The sequence below is a fragment of the Columba livia genome, chromosome 12 (genome assembly GCF_036013475.1).
Source record: "Columba livia isolate bColLiv1 breed racing homer chromosome 12, bColLiv1.pat.W.v2, whole genome shotgun sequence".
NCBI classification, from domain to species: Eukaryota; Metazoa; Chordata; class Aves; order Columbiformes; family Columbidae; genus Columba; species Columba livia.
Window position 1 is genome coordinate 18,743,424 of NC_088613.1, and position 14,946 is coordinate 18,758,369.

Below are 14,946 nucleotides of genomic sequence, written 5' to 3' on the forward strand. Positions count from 1 at the left end.
GCAGTCTTTGGGTTGGTTTCTTGGAAAGACCAATAGATTAAATTCTGTTTTATCCAGTTGAATTGTACATGTCTCAGTCTTGACTGGGCTGTAAACAGGGCAGGTCCCCATGCTTAATAGCCCTATTAGCATCCTAAAAGAAGGCTGCACGTAGTGTTATGTGACAACACACAAAACAAAAAGTAACTTCTCAGAGTTTGTAAGCAAAGCATGATTAGACTGATGATTCCAGAAGCTTGTAGACTATGGACCACTCCTCAACTTAAAAGTTGAGGACAGGTAGTCTCCAATTTGAGTCTTCTCCTCCAAGTGTGTGTTGAAAGCTGGAAGTTAAGGGAAAGCAGTTCTGCATTGCCATGGGCTGGATGAAATGATTGAATATTTTGCAGTTACAGGTTTGTTAGTTATGTGAGATGTTCTGTCTTGTCCCCATCCTCAGCTATTCACCATCAATTATGGTCTAATTTAATCTGCTTGCTTCTGCATTCTTTTTTAGAAAGCTCTGCTCTCTAATGTGCACCAGAAGCAGCTGCTTCAGTCACAGCATTGCACAGGGAGTCATACAGCCCGTCTCCAACTCTGTGATGTTCCACACTGCGGACAGTACCTAAATTATGTAGGTTCTGATTAGTGACTCTGGTTTGTTTGTCTTTCTAGGTGAATGGCGTCAACATCAGCAGCGTGACTCACTGCCAAGCTGTCTCCTTCCTGCGCCACCCAGGTCCTGTTCTCCACCTCATGGTCCTGCAGGAGAAGGGATTTTCCAACAAGACTGCACAGCAGGATTCCACTTCTGCTACGAATCGGGAAGTGATCCACGTTACCTTAATAAAGAGAGACCGATCCGAACCCTTGGGAATCAAACTGATCAGGAAGACAGATGAGGCAGGGATTTTTATTCTAGATATGTTAGAGGGAGGTTTGGCAGCCAAAAATGGAAAGCTGAGTCGGAATGACAGAGTCCTGTCAATAAACGGCCAGGATTTGAGGCAAGGAACACCTGAGACTGCTGCACAGATAATCCAGGTAATTTATGACACGGTGATGTTGTATGGCTAATGACTCTGCAGCTGCCTGTGTTGATGGCAGGGCTCCTGTTCTGACCTGGGGGCTAACAGAACACACCAGAGCAAACTGCAATCCTTGAAATATCTCTTTGGGAAAATTACTTCCCTGCAGATGTGTGGGAAGCACTGCTTCCAAATGAAGATAAACACCAAGAGTGGGAATCCATCGTGAGTCATCTCTGACAAGTCTGGAGCAAGGCCGTGGCTCATGGCACTTGAGTTCAGCCGAGGCCGTGGGGTGGAGGCTGGAACCTTTTTTGCAAAGTGAATACTTGTGTGCCCTGAGTAGATGTGTGCAGCGGCGACAAGGAGAGACCAGGGCAGCTGCTTGTGCTTCAAGCACTCAACCTAAAGATATTTGTTGGGAGATGCGATAGGCTGGCAGCACAAAACAGAACCCTTCTTGTTGATCTGAAGTACTCTCTCACCATTCTACCTGCATTTGGGAAAGGAGTCTAGAACACAATGGGAGGCACCGCAGACTAAAAACATTCTAAAATACTCGATGGGTAGAAGAGAGGTGGTCGTTCCCTGTGCAATAGAAGGGTGCTCCTGTTGCAGCATGCCAAATGTTTTGGTGAAAGTAGTAGGCAAGGAATTCTGGTTAAGGATTAAGGATTGCTACATGTGCAGCAGATATCACGTAGATCAGTTTAAATTCTTTCATCTCCCTAGGCGGTGACCTCCAGCTTCTGTTTTTATCTAAAGATCCTGACACAATACATCTCATCACATACTGTTTATATTCCGGAAAGGATCTGAGGTCAGCAGAGTGAGGGAGAGACTGTTCTCTTCCTGGTAATCGGCAGAGGAGTGCAATGGAACGGGAGAACAGAAGAGCACAGTTCCAGCACTAAGATCCTTTTTAATGTTATGTATGTGATTCCATTCTATGGCCTCTTAGAATTTTGTTTGCATCCCACTAGTGTTGCTGTATTTCTGTCGTAATGTGCAAACACAACTCCCATGTGAGGAACTATGTCTTGGTCCCATTGAAACCAGTCACCAAAGTATCAGAACCAGCTTCACTAGGTTTGGGGATCGAATTCCTTTTCAAGTGACATTTGTGTAAAACTGTGCCAGTCTTTCATACGTTATCTGTTCTCCTGAAGACTAATTCAAATTCTCAGTTAAACATATTTTAATTGCAAACCATTTGCAGAAAAGAGTCCGTCTACCTGCATTATAAAGTACCATTTACAGCTACATATGTATGCACAGCCAGCCATAGTCTGGTACTCCTGGTTGAAGGGGAGGGCAAATCCCCACCTTAGGACACGATGTCTACAATATATTTCATGAAGACATGGATGTGTCTGCAAAAAAACTGCTCTATCTGAAGTGACCTCAGAGGCAAGAGGCTTTTAAATTCTATTTCAGAAGACAAAACTCTCCTGTACTAGTTTAGAAAGAAAACAGCTGATGCAGTCTCTCTTCTGAGGCGAGGGAATTCGGTGCGGTGGCACCAGGGGAACGAGGTCCCGTGTCAAGAAGCGAAAGCAGCACCCGCGCTTCTCTCATCCGCTGCAGGAAATGCCCCAAGTGAGCACACAAGCCTCACCCCACTGGAGTCCTTCACAATAAGGTTTTGTCCAATTATCTGCAAGAACAAACCAAATTAGAAGAGCAGTAACAATAGCGAATACTTTCCCTGTAGTTCTGCCAAGGCCAGACATCCAGCTGGTTAAGTGTTTAATTGGCAGCAGTCTCAGACAAAAGGTCATGTCTTCAGGTACTCTGGGTAAAAAAAAGGCTGGGAGATGTTGAACAATAGATGTGGTACATAAGCTGGGAGGGAAAGAGCTTTAAAAGTTTCTTTACAATAAAGAAAAAGCTTCCAACTTGTATCACGGTCATCCATCATGTGGACCAGTTAGCATTCTAGCTCTGTTCATTTTGTATCACAATACAATACACTATTTTGCTTATTCATACTGAAGTGGAGGAATGAATCATCCCTTTTCGTTTGGCACTTGTGCGGCGAGGGAGGCATGAGTGAAGCCTGCCTCTGCTCCTCTTCCTTCTGATTAACATTTGCTAATTGCTTTTTTCTTTACACTGTAGGATTCTGTGGCTCTTTCCAAAAACATTGCCTTGCGTGCCATAGCCCTGTTTCAGACCCTTTGGAGAAACCACTGCCAACCCTTCTCTCTCCCCAACAAATGTCAGGGGCTGTCCCGAATTTCTAACTTATTTTTCTATCTATTTTATTTACACTCTTTTTGTTTCTCCTGGCAGACCACTGAATCCAGAGTGAACTTTGTTGTCCTGAGGCAGCCAGGCGTACAGCTCTCGGACCCGGCAGAAGACGGCAGCACATCAAATAACAGCAGCAGCAGCAGCAGTAGCAACGGAGGGAGCCCCGTGCACCATCGGAGACGACTAGACCAGAATCACTACAGACGAAAATCTAACTACCAGAAGGTGAGTTTGGTAAATAATGACAGAAGCGCTGGTTATTCTTGATCCAGGAGATCTATTATGTTTGCTCCCTGATGGCGATTTATCATCTAAGACGGATCAGTAACTCCATTTCTTCTTGAGCTATTGAAAAGCAGGTTTGTGGCTTTTGGTACTGGAGAACTGCACATTGGTCACCTTCTGGGAAAAAGAGTTTTTTTAGGGAGAATGCGTCAAAATTTTTTCTAACGTCTCTACTGTTGATGCCAAACCAGCATTTCATCCTTTCTTGTCTGGAAAGGGCAATGGGAAATTTCTAATACCATCCATGAGAGGCTTGGGACTGGCTTCTTGACACTCATCAAGCACGACGTGTTCAGGGTACTGCACATGACACTGAGTTGTGCCTCTGCTTTGGAGCTGGAGGGCTTTATGGCACAGAAGTACAACCTACACAAATTACACCGTAGTGCTCCTGCGACTCCAGCGACGCGTATGTCATTTATTTGCGTATTATATGAAACAGTCTGAGCAAGAGGAGAAGCACCAGCCTGTTGTACCAAGAGAGATTTGCTCTGTTTAGAACTTCCATTTGAGTGAGAAAACATGCTAAAACTGCTTAGACTTCTGTGTCTAAATGTCTCCGGGGTTTAGTAAGTAGCTGTCATAAACGGCTGGAGTGTGGGTCTCTGATTTAAATCCCAGAATATTGTTTCTATAGCATACGCTATAATGTGTGCTTCCACTGCAACCTAAACATTCAGTAGTAGTCAGAGAGAGGTTAATTGCTTGATATGAATGGCCTTGAAATGAATTCATAGCTTGTTCCTCAGTGCAAAATGGTTCTCCTTGGTGAGCATCTCTCTACAGCAAGTTAATGTGGATCATTAGGAGAGCAGTGCTTCAGTCGTGGTACCACTTTGGAAACACAGGGTAGTATTTCTACTCAGAACAAGTAAATGAGAAGCTGAGTTTTCCACCCAGCAATATTGCTGAAATGTTCTGGGTCAAAGATACAGATTATGTTATTTTCTTCCAGATCTGGGCGTCTCATGTGAATTGCATTAAAAAAGCTGCATTCTATGCTGTCATTCCTTTGTAGGATTTACCTCAGGGATATGCAAGTCATGAAAAGACAGTTGCAATAAAAAAGGAACCAAAGGAATCTTTAGGAATAACAATTGGAGGCGGAAGGGATAACAAAAACAAGCTCCCTATATATGTAACGAGTGTGCAGCCCATCGGATGCCTCTTCAGGGACGGCAGAATCAAGCGAGGTAAGGAGGCTCTGAGACCCTTTATCCTTTTGGAACTGTTTGGTTTGGGTTTATTAGTGAGAGTTGGACTTGGACACTAAAGTGAGGCTGGAACAGGGTTCCACCTGAGACCCTGAGGCAGAAATGGGCTTCATAGCAAAAGGTCTGTAATAATCCTATCTTACTTAATCAACAGGAGATGTACTTTTGAGCATAAATGGCATTGATTTGACTCACCTGAACTACTATGAAGCTGTCTCAGCACTGAAATCTAATGCTGCTTCCCACTCAGTCGTACTGAAAGCCTTGGAAATCATTCCGGCGAACTCGGCAGAGCCGTCTCTGGACATCAAGGAGCAAGGATTCAGCTGGTCTCCCCTCTGGATCACATGGCTTGGATTGCCCAGGTACATTTGTTTGGTGACTCTGTTCAATCACAGAGTTGACTTTCACTCAAACACTACAAATAATTGCTTTGTTGGTTGACCTGGAAGCATAACTGGTATTCTCACTTAGCTCTAAGGCACTGGAAAGCCTTATTTGTCAATGAGATCATAGTATTATGAATGCATAAGAAACTTCCATTGCTTTTTATGGTGTGAGCCATCATTCCCCGCTTCCACTGGACAGTAACCATATGTCAGAAATTCCTGAAAACCATTTTTCCTTCTAAGAGAACTAACACAGAAAATAAGAAGTTTAGATTCTGGCATTTGAGGCACTGAGCTGACATTTAGTCAACACAGATACAGTCTCTGCCAAATATCATTAACTGAAATCAGTCTGTGGCTCTTTCTGGATTGCATAACAAAAGCCAACAGATACCTGTGCTGTTGTGTAGTTTCTGATCTGATAACATCAGTTAGGGGCAGGCGTTATTTCAGTCCAATTCTTTTTGGCTGTCAAAACTGCGTCATCTACAGCACAAAGCAGAAATGATTCTGGATAGTTGAGTTTTCCTTCTGCGAAGCTTTGGAATGTAGACTTAGCACAGATTTTAGCGGCAACATGGTAAGTTCCAGACAACACAGCTGAGACTTCGAAAGCTTGAATTTCTGTCTCCTTCCTGGAGAGGTGAAGCTCTGCATTGCTCGCTTTTGCAGTTCCATCAAAACGCATTCAGCTGTGCGAGGCAGAGCCTGTTTTCAGTCCAGCTGACTGGAGGAGGATTGCGCAGGAGAGGCACGTGGAGCAAGCAAAGCCAAACCCTTCTGTGGGAAGCTCCGATTATTTACAGCCTTGTTTCTTGAGGCACCTGAAAAAAGAAATACTAACAAAGCCTCCGTTACCTTGCCCTTGTGTTACTTAGCAGCCTAATGCTAAACAAAACAGCCCAGGGAAGGTGCCTTTTGTCTCGAGCGACAGTAACTTGGCTCACACTCAGCAGTGTCCTACAAATTTCCTCCGCTCGCCCGGGGAATCAGCCTGTTCTGTGCAGGCCTGGTATGAACTAGCCCGAGCTGCACCTGCACGGCCCAGACCAGAGCACCAACCTTCAGATGCTGGCTGGTGTTTGCTCCTCATGGGAAAACCTGGCTGTGCTTTCTCCTTTCTTCCTTTTCCGATTTTTTGGATGTCTGGTGGCTTGCAGCTTCACCGCACTTTCTGCTACAGGGACTCTTTGCTCATCTGCCACCTGCCTTCATTTCAAGGGTATCCTGACATTACCTGCTGTTCAATATGTGGCTTGAAATTCTTTTGCTGCTGGTTGTTGGCTTCCCGTAGTTTAACTGTTGCTGTACCTTGCTGAAGGAGGAGCAATGATTTCAGGTGCCCTTGCTGCTCTTCAGTCTTCCTTTCTTCCTCTGACCTGAATTCATACATCTGAATTTGCTGTTCTTCTGTGGCTGTGAGGATGGTCAGAAGGCACAAAGCAAGGTTATTTCATTTCAGGATCTGACAATAATCTTCCTTCTTCTTTCCAGTAATAAAAATGGCCATGATTCTTGTATTTCCTCACTCATTTTTCCACTTGCTCACAGTAAGACCTGGTAGCAACCAGCTGGTCATCCACAGAATGAATGATTTCCCTAAAGCCACTAAGAAATCTGCCTTTTTCAGCTAAGTATTTACGTTTGACATTGTGGCTTGTGGAATCAGATTATTTTCAATTATTGCTTGGGAATCTGTGAACTGAAATGGCACCATTCTTGGTCAGCTGTAAATGTTCAGGGTGCCTCTACACCAGCGTTTTAGTTTGGCTCAGGAACGTGCCGTTGAAGAGAGAATCCCAGATGCCCTCACCTGCTGTTGTAGTTCAGGTTACAGAGGGGCCTCGACCCGCACAAACAGGGTTCCTTTTCAACAGGACTAAACCAGGAGCTCTGCAGAGGAAATCCCACTGCAGTCTGGCACCAACAGACCCCGTGTGCAACGCCAGATTACAGAAAATGCCCTGAAATGTACCCAAGCTAGACCTTGTGTCCTCAGCACCAGTTGTTTCACTCCGAGCTGTTCCTTCCGGGCTGCCCTACTAAAGCAGACATAGCCTTAGAACGCTATTACAGAGCGTCTGGCGGTACAGCGAGAAACTTTAAAGCTTATTGCTGATGGCGAGTGTGATTTTGGGGTTGTTCAGCTTCTTTTTGCAGTTAATACTCTGATCCAGCAGAAAGATCCTTTCCTCCTTAGAGGAAACCCAGGTATTTCTGATTTGAAGCTGAACTTTCTCCGGAAAGGCTGAAGTTAGTGCTCCAGGCCAAGGAAGCGTATTTGGTCGTTGCAAAACTTGAGCCCGCAGTGTTTGATTCCAGCCTTGATTCTTCTATCTGTGGTTTTCTGTTGATGTCAAATGCTGTTTGCTCTCTCGGTGACGTGCTGTTTCTGAAACGTGTGTAAGCTTGGAGTATCTTCCACCTCCGACCACGGCCAGTGCTCCACGCTTCCAATGAAGATACAAACATAAGAGGGATGGTGTAGTAATATTTTCCAGAAAGTCTAACCTCAGGCAACTAGTACTGGCTGTACGGAACCAGCTGGCCAGTATCTTCCTTGCATTTTTGGTCTTGTAATACACCTGTGGGTAGCTCTGCTGTCCTTGTAAACTTACTCCTTCTCCATTCTTTGCTTTGTTATTAATTGGTGGGGGGGAGTGTTCAAAGCTAATCATAGGCTACGACTTACTGCTACTGAATGTTTATCATCATCACTGTATATGTCACCTAAGACAGCAAACGAACTTTACTTGATTTCTCCATAGGATGATGTTAAATCAATACCAGCTACTGGTAGTAAGAAATACCATCTCCAAATGCTGGTTTGGAGGGGATGTGCATCCCAATTCATCACACACTGAATCCTAAAGATACTAGAAATACCAAGTTTACAGATAAACTTATCTTTTCTCTGTAAAGGCTTTGACTCTCAAAACCAGTAACTGTGCACAGTGTGGCTTAGGGATAATTCCGGGCGGGGGGGAAAGCAGTTTTCCTCCTGCCTTGAGGTTTATCTGGAGCAAAACTTCACCTTTCTGTGAAGCCTAACATTCTTTTCCCACAGTCATAATATAATCAATCCATGTTTCTCTTCCTAAAAACCCTTTTTCATGTGGAAAAATGATTTCCAGCAAACAGCCTTTTCCAACTCTTGGAGAAAAATGGTTTGATTTCTATTCTGTGCTGCCTGGTGCTTACCCCTCTTGCTCCCTGGGCTATTGATTTATTTGCACTAGCTGCCACATACACTTCTCATAGCTGTGGTTTTACACTTGTGTGGTGCCAGGAGAGGAAAACCGTCGGCAAGCCAGAGCTGGGTCTTCCAGTGTTTATGTGTGAAGAACTCCTACAAAAGTAAATTACAGTTTCAAAGCAGATAATTAGATCTTTCTCCTAGTGAGAAGTTAACTGAGAAGGCTTTTGAAATCTGAAACTCATCTGCAAACTGCTCAAACAACGCCCTTGGGGCAAAACCGTTTATTAGGAGAAGTTTAGCTGCTGGAATAGCTCGGTGGGAGCAGTTTCACCCAGCGAACGTGACCTGTGAGCTCTTTGCGCTCCTCGTCAGCGGCTTCGTGTGTCTTTGTGCTGCAATCTCCAGGAGCAGGTGCTCTTAGCAGTTGTGTGTCGCATTCTCCAGGGCAGCCCTGGCGCTGCAGAACACCCCAGCAGCCTGGTGAGAGGACACCAGCTCAAAACCAGCAGCCTGGCATCTCCGAGGACTCCAATACTAAATTGTATGTGGCAATCCCAGGTGTAGGTCCTGCAGGAAAGACCTTTCACACTCTGATTTGTTAGCAGAGGAAAGGCTGCTGGACCTCCCGTGTTTGCTTTCCATCATCAGTGATACGCAGCTGCTGAATGCCTCCATTGTACCCGGCGCGTAGCTCCATTCTCATTAATTGCATGGGTGTAACTCCTGTTTGTGATCAATTTGGGTTTGTCACAAGTACAGTGCATGTTCATTAGTACAATTAATGAAGTTATTAATGAATCTTTCAGGTAATGGTAATTTTCTGCTGCCTCTTAAGCTAGCACTGACAATACTGAAAGCAGATTTCCAGAGGGCTAGCGTATCTAGGTTTGAGAATGCCCTGCAAAGGGGTTGCCTCAAATCCTTAAAAAAAACACCCAAATAAATATGAGACTGGTACTTAGTTGCATTTTCCAGAAGGGAAAACATACATTCCTGGTCAGGCAGTCTTTGAAACACACTTAACAAGCTGCCTCTGGTTTTGACCGTGCCTGTCTCCACAGCCACCTCCACTGCTGTCAGGATATTGTCCTCAGCAAAGGGAACCTGGAGAGCTGGGGCTTCAGCATTGTCGGCGGCTTTGAGGAGAGCAAAGGAAACCAGCCATTCTTCATCAAAACCATCGTGCCGGGCACTCCTGCCTTCCGAGACAGGAAGCTTAAGTACGTATGAGCTCCCCTGCAGGTCCCTGTGTGTCAGAAACGCGATGGGTATTTTGGTCAGTGTTTTACGGAGGGGCTGGCTTTTACCCTTTTAACAAGCCGAGCTAAAAGTTAACGACTTCTAATTCTTAGACGCTCATTTGTGTAGTTAATGCTGTTACCAAGTTCTAACAAACCAAGTTCTACATGAATGAGTGTTTTGGTTTCTCTATAGAGGTGCAACTAAAAGGAATTAACGGTTGTTTTAAAAGGCTGTAATGTTTTAATGGAGTAATTAGATGATAGAAGTGGAAAGGGAATGTTTGAGATGAATCTCAGACTGTGAAGTAAAAAAGTTGCTTCAACAAGCAGTTGATGATGTTGGCTCAGGGTAGGTTAGATGACCTTGGGGGTCCTAGGGCACAGCGTTAACAGCAATTAAGTCCTGACAAGCACCTTTCTCATCTTCTGATTAGGTGTGGAGATGAAATAGTGGCAGTAAATGGAGTGCCAGCAATAGGAATGAGCAACTCTGAACTAATCCCAATGCTGAAGGAACAACGGAACAAAGTGACGCTGACTGTGGTGTCCTGGCCGGGAAGCCTCGTGTGAAAGCTCAAACGAAACACCCAACACTTGCAGGTACCAGTTGGCCATCCCGCAAAGCTAAAGACGTGACAGACCAAGGGACTGCTGAACTCCTGCGCCGCAGTGAATTGCCATGGAAGACTTTTGGTGTCCTGTTTGCTGAAAACCTGTCATTACTGTGCTGAGGTTATCAACAAATCTGGTGGTTGATTCAAAGCAACTGTTAATCTGAACAGTTGTTGTGGCTTCCTGGGCTCATTAAAGCTCTTTAGGGTGGTGATGCAGGGAAAGCTCTTTTTCCTGTGTTTCTCTACAAATCTCCTTTGAGGCGCTTTGCTCCATTTTAGAGCTCTGCTTTCCCTTCAAGATTATGATCAGGTTAAAACAGGCACGACTGCCCAATTTCCCCTGCTAATGTAATACTGTTCTGCTACTGATCTGACCGCCATTCTTGGACAATGAATTATTTTATATGTGCTTTTAAAAGCCAATAATAAAACCATAAGGATGGGGCCCTAATGAAGCTGTTCCTATAGACCCCAGTGTTGATATTCTTAGGTGTACTTACACCCAATGAATGTGTTTATACAATAAAGAACCAATTGTAGCTCTCATGGCTGACAGCAGAAGAGCACTGAGGTTAGGAGGATGTGTTGACCCACATGGGTCAACAGGTAGCTGTTGTGAATCCCAATTTAGGATCCCACTGAATGTACCAATTTTTCGCGAATGGGCAATTTAGACTGTGTAAAAAACCACTGTTACATATATCAGCAAAAGTGGTTTCACTGATGTGACTTTAACAAAGTTCATTCTTATTGATCAGAGGATATAACAATGATTCAAAGTTCCCAAGATACAAGTTCAAGTTATAAAACAAAGTTATGCTGTATGATGTTGGTCGCTTCCCAAAGATCTCAGCTTTGAGGAGGAACCTTGAGAGGTGTCCATGCAGCAGCTGCCTGGCAGGAGAGCTCAGAGAAGGGTCTCTTAGGATGTCATATTTATGGAATAAAGTGGTTGGCTTGTGGTCAAATTGCACGTGATGGACACATGAGACTCTTAGTGTCCTCGGTCCCTGGTCCAAGTTGTGGAAAAGCCACCTGCTGTTCATGTGCTAATCACATGATGGGTGTTCCAAGCTCACACGCATCAACACTCACGGTGTCACTGTGGGGTTTCAGAGACCAGCCTGGTTACAGCTGCGGCCCTGACCTCCTTTGGAGCCTCTACCAAACTGCCACTAGTTTTGTTAAGGAATCAAGTGCCTCCGTCACAGTAGCCAGAGACAAGGAACTTGTTTCATTTTCATCCCCTTCCTCAGCTTGATTTCCCTGCTTTTATGACTTGATAAAATGACCAAGTTTTCCTACAGTAGGCAGACGATGATGCAAAGAGGCTTGTTACAAGACACCTCTGTCCCAGGATGCTTGTTTTTACCAGTTTCCAGAGATCAGAGGCAGAATCAAGGCAGGGGGAGGCGGACGTACCTGACCCAGCAGGGTCAGGCATGTGTGCTGAGCTCCTGCAGTTCTGTTCTGGTCCCTCATGCAGCTGGAGCAAGTGACCACCTTGCTGGATGAGGGCGAGCGCCCCAAGGGCCATTGGCCACCTCAGCAGTGTGGGACCAACTGCATGAACTAAGTGACCTGCAGGACAGTGCCCCACTTGGCTTCAGGTCAAATCCACGCTATTGTTACAATTTAGAGTAAAAGAATTAAAGCCAAGGCAGGTTGGTTTGACCTGTGACAACTTGCTGAGCGCCTACCCGGAAACTGCACGTGAACAGATTCCCTCCTCTTTTAGCAGGTTGTTATCAGCCATAGAAACGTCAGACCATTCCCAGAGCAGGTTTTATTGAGAGATCTTTCATCTCATGCTGTTTCTGCTCTCACTTTCCGGGGGAAGCTCAGCTTATCAGAATCAAAGGAGTTTCTCTCTCCTGTAAAAATGCTACTTAGAATGAATGTTTAATTCCTTCTTGTAGTAAACTGGCTGCAGGTAGGTGCCTGTCGTTGTCTTAAGCAGCGCTTTTCTTAGGGCTGGCTACTCCGTAATTAGCAATTACTGCAGAGCGGAATCGTTCCTTGCTTGATGACTCTGGTGTTTATACGCAGTGACTCGACTCTCTTTGGCTGCTGGCAGCACCGAGCAGGGCCTGTTAACAGAGCCCATTACACAGAAACAGCTTTGGATCCAAAAACTTCCCTGGCACATGGTGTGGCCTCTTTGTCTGGTCGACAAATACCATGTTGGACTGTGACAGCAGAACAGTGCCTGGCCAGCTGGGCTCTGGGGCCTTTTTTTAATCTCCTTTTGTTGCTACTGAATGCTGAAAGCAAAATAACTCAAAAAGTCGGAAAGGTGCCTATGGAAAACTAGTCACTCGACCTCTGTCTGACACAAAGGAACAGAAAAGCCTGAAGCAATTTTTGTCTCTTTCCAATCAATGTGCAGAATCTGTGCCTGGTATGGAACAGTAAATATTTTTGTAGGTAGAGAGAGGGCGATTCCTACTGGGTAGCACCAAATGGAGAAAGTACAGTAGGAAAAAGCCATGTAGAAGCCAAGAGGATGCTGCAGAAGGCAGCGTGATTTTTGCTATTACTCCATCTTGTTTCAAGGTGCCTTCAACTTCACCAAAATGTCCTAGTAATTTAAATAGTGTTTCCAAGATCAGCTTGTTAATAGATGTTGAATTTGTTTTGATGCCTTTATAAATTATTGTAATATGACTGAAAAACGTGTCCTGTGTGGTTTTTTAACCTTTCCTTCCAGTGTATTGGCTACAACGACCAGAATAAGCCACTTCAACAACAGACACTTCTCCAAGAAGGTGACCTTGTGAAGCAGGAATAGTGCTTCTGGTTCTCCCTGTCCTGAAATACACTGTGACTGGGAAAAAAACCTGCATGACAGTAAATCCTACGTACCTCCCCTTGCTGTGCCCCTGCTCCTGGCTGCAGCCCACTAGGGCTCAGAATTGACCAGAGAATAGATAAATAAGGCTTAACGCCCCGATTCAGTGCGCTGCACAGCTCAGCAGCTCCGAGGCAGCGCTGGGGCTGCCGCTCCCAGAGGAATCGCACGTCTGCGCTGGCGCTGGCTCAGCTGTTGCTGGGGTTTCTACCGCTGCAGTGCGGGCAGCGCAAAACATCTGGGAGAAGGCCAGCACTGGCGTTACCTGCAGGCCGCACGGCCGTACTGAAGGCAGCTCTGCGTGTTTCCTGCTGGCAGGAGCAGGACCCGCCACGGGCTCCCCGAGACACCGTCCTCCTTCTCTCCACAGCTGGCACTTGCATAATGACACTTGTGCAAGCGTGAGGTGCTCGGCCCCCCAGGCATTCTGTGCTCAGTGCCACACAGGCCTGTTTCTCACCTCCAGCTTTAGTCCAATGCAAATACCGATGCCCCCAGCCTAAGAAGTGGCCTCTTTTCTGAAAATTATTAGTTGCCATTCAGTATTCCCCAGGGAACACGACCATGAAACCTGCGTGATGCAAGTAAAGATTATTTCCAAAGCCCCACTGTTAGACTTCTCTAATACATTAAAGGCAAACATTTCACCCCTACTTATTTAATTAAAACCAAACCATTTCAAACTATTTCCCTTAAATCCACAGCTGCTTCTGGCAGCATAAGCCTGCTAAAATCAGCGAAGGGCTTGGGTCCATCTGTAAAAACATTCCAAGGACACAAGAGGAAGCTGCAGCACTGACTCCATCCCCTCTCAACAGCCCCATCCCTAAGCCCAGGTGCAGAGTGGATGTGATCACCATTCATTGTGCCTATTTACAGGCTGAGGAGCTTCTGTCACCTCCCTAAACTGAGCAAGAGGCAAGGGGAGTGGATGCAGAACAGCTCTGTCACCCGTACAGAGGCACCACATACACCTTCACACGATAAAACAGAAAGAAGGAGCACTGACTGGGCCCAAAACCTAAACTTAGCAGAGGGGGCACGTCTGTCCCTGTGCTGCAGACAGCTGTGTTTCCAGGGGGCCATACCAAGTGCTCCTGGATCCTCCTCACCAGGTCTGGTTTGATTTCGCCCGCAGCACAGCAGGTTCAGCCCAGGTTCCCGAAAGCTGCCAGGCGACGGCAGCTGGAATCCAGCGAAGCCAGGAGGTTTCCCCTCGCTCAGATCCCTGCAGCTCGTGCCCAAACAGGCGACCGAGGAGAGGTGCCAACACTCCTAAATCCCGGTGTTGTTCCACCACAACTCCGCTGTGGCTGCAGAGGGAGGAATATTTTGAAGCCTGATGGCAGGCCCAGCCCTTTAACTCTGGTTCAGCGCACACACATTTCCCATGATCTCAGAGCACGCTTAAAAAGCTACGTGAAAACCAAAAAAACAAACAGAAAACCCTGGGTTTTTTTCTTCTTTGCCCTGCAGGTTTTGCAGTTAATGACTCATCAAATGCGCTGTCACTGCAGAAAAGCTGTTATCAGTGCTATACTGGCTGGAGTCGCTGAGGCTGTGAGCTTCGCGGGACACTCACACTTGCAAGATTACAACACAAAAAATACGTAACATTTCAGAACCATATTATTTCAGGGCAAAGATTTAAGACAGTTTTAAATAAGTCAAAGCAGTGGAAGATACTTATAAAAAAAAAAAAGTCAAAACTAAATCAAGAGAAACTCATGCTCTTACTACGGGTCTTCTGTTCATTTCCCGCTTAGAGGTGTCATATATGATAGAACTATCTTGCAACAGATTTAAAACCCCCTGGGTTTGAAGCCTTTGCACACCCCGTGCAAACACACACCACAGCTTCTCAGATCCACCAGACCAAAGCGGGAT

General features: G+C 45.6%; 1 protein-coding gene across 4 annotated transcripts in view; it reads left to right on the forward strand.

The window, feature by feature from the left end:
- Positions 1 to 12,883, forward strand: part of LOC102088087 (ligand of Numb protein X 2-like) — a 31,083-nt gene extending 18,200 nt beyond the window's left edge. For all 4 annotated transcript variants that reach the window (XM_065078043.1, XM_065078044.1, XM_065078045.1 and 1 more), the window contains 6 exons: positions 658 to 1,026; positions 3,306 to 3,491; positions 4,570 to 4,744; positions 4,920 to 5,130; positions 9,415 to 9,573; positions 10,029 to 12,883. In XM_065078043.1, the coding sequence (XP_064934115.1) occupies positions 658 to 1,026; positions 3,306 to 3,491; positions 4,570 to 4,744; positions 4,920 to 5,130; positions 9,415 to 9,573; positions 10,029 to 10,164 (1,236 nt within the window). In that variant the 3' untranslated portion in view covers positions 10,165 to 12,883. The remainder of the gene's footprint in view (positions 1 to 657; positions 1,027 to 3,305; positions 3,492 to 4,569; positions 4,745 to 4,919; positions 5,131 to 9,414; positions 9,574 to 10,028) is intronic.
- The last annotated feature ends 2,063 nt before the right edge of the window (positions 12,884 to 14,946 follow it).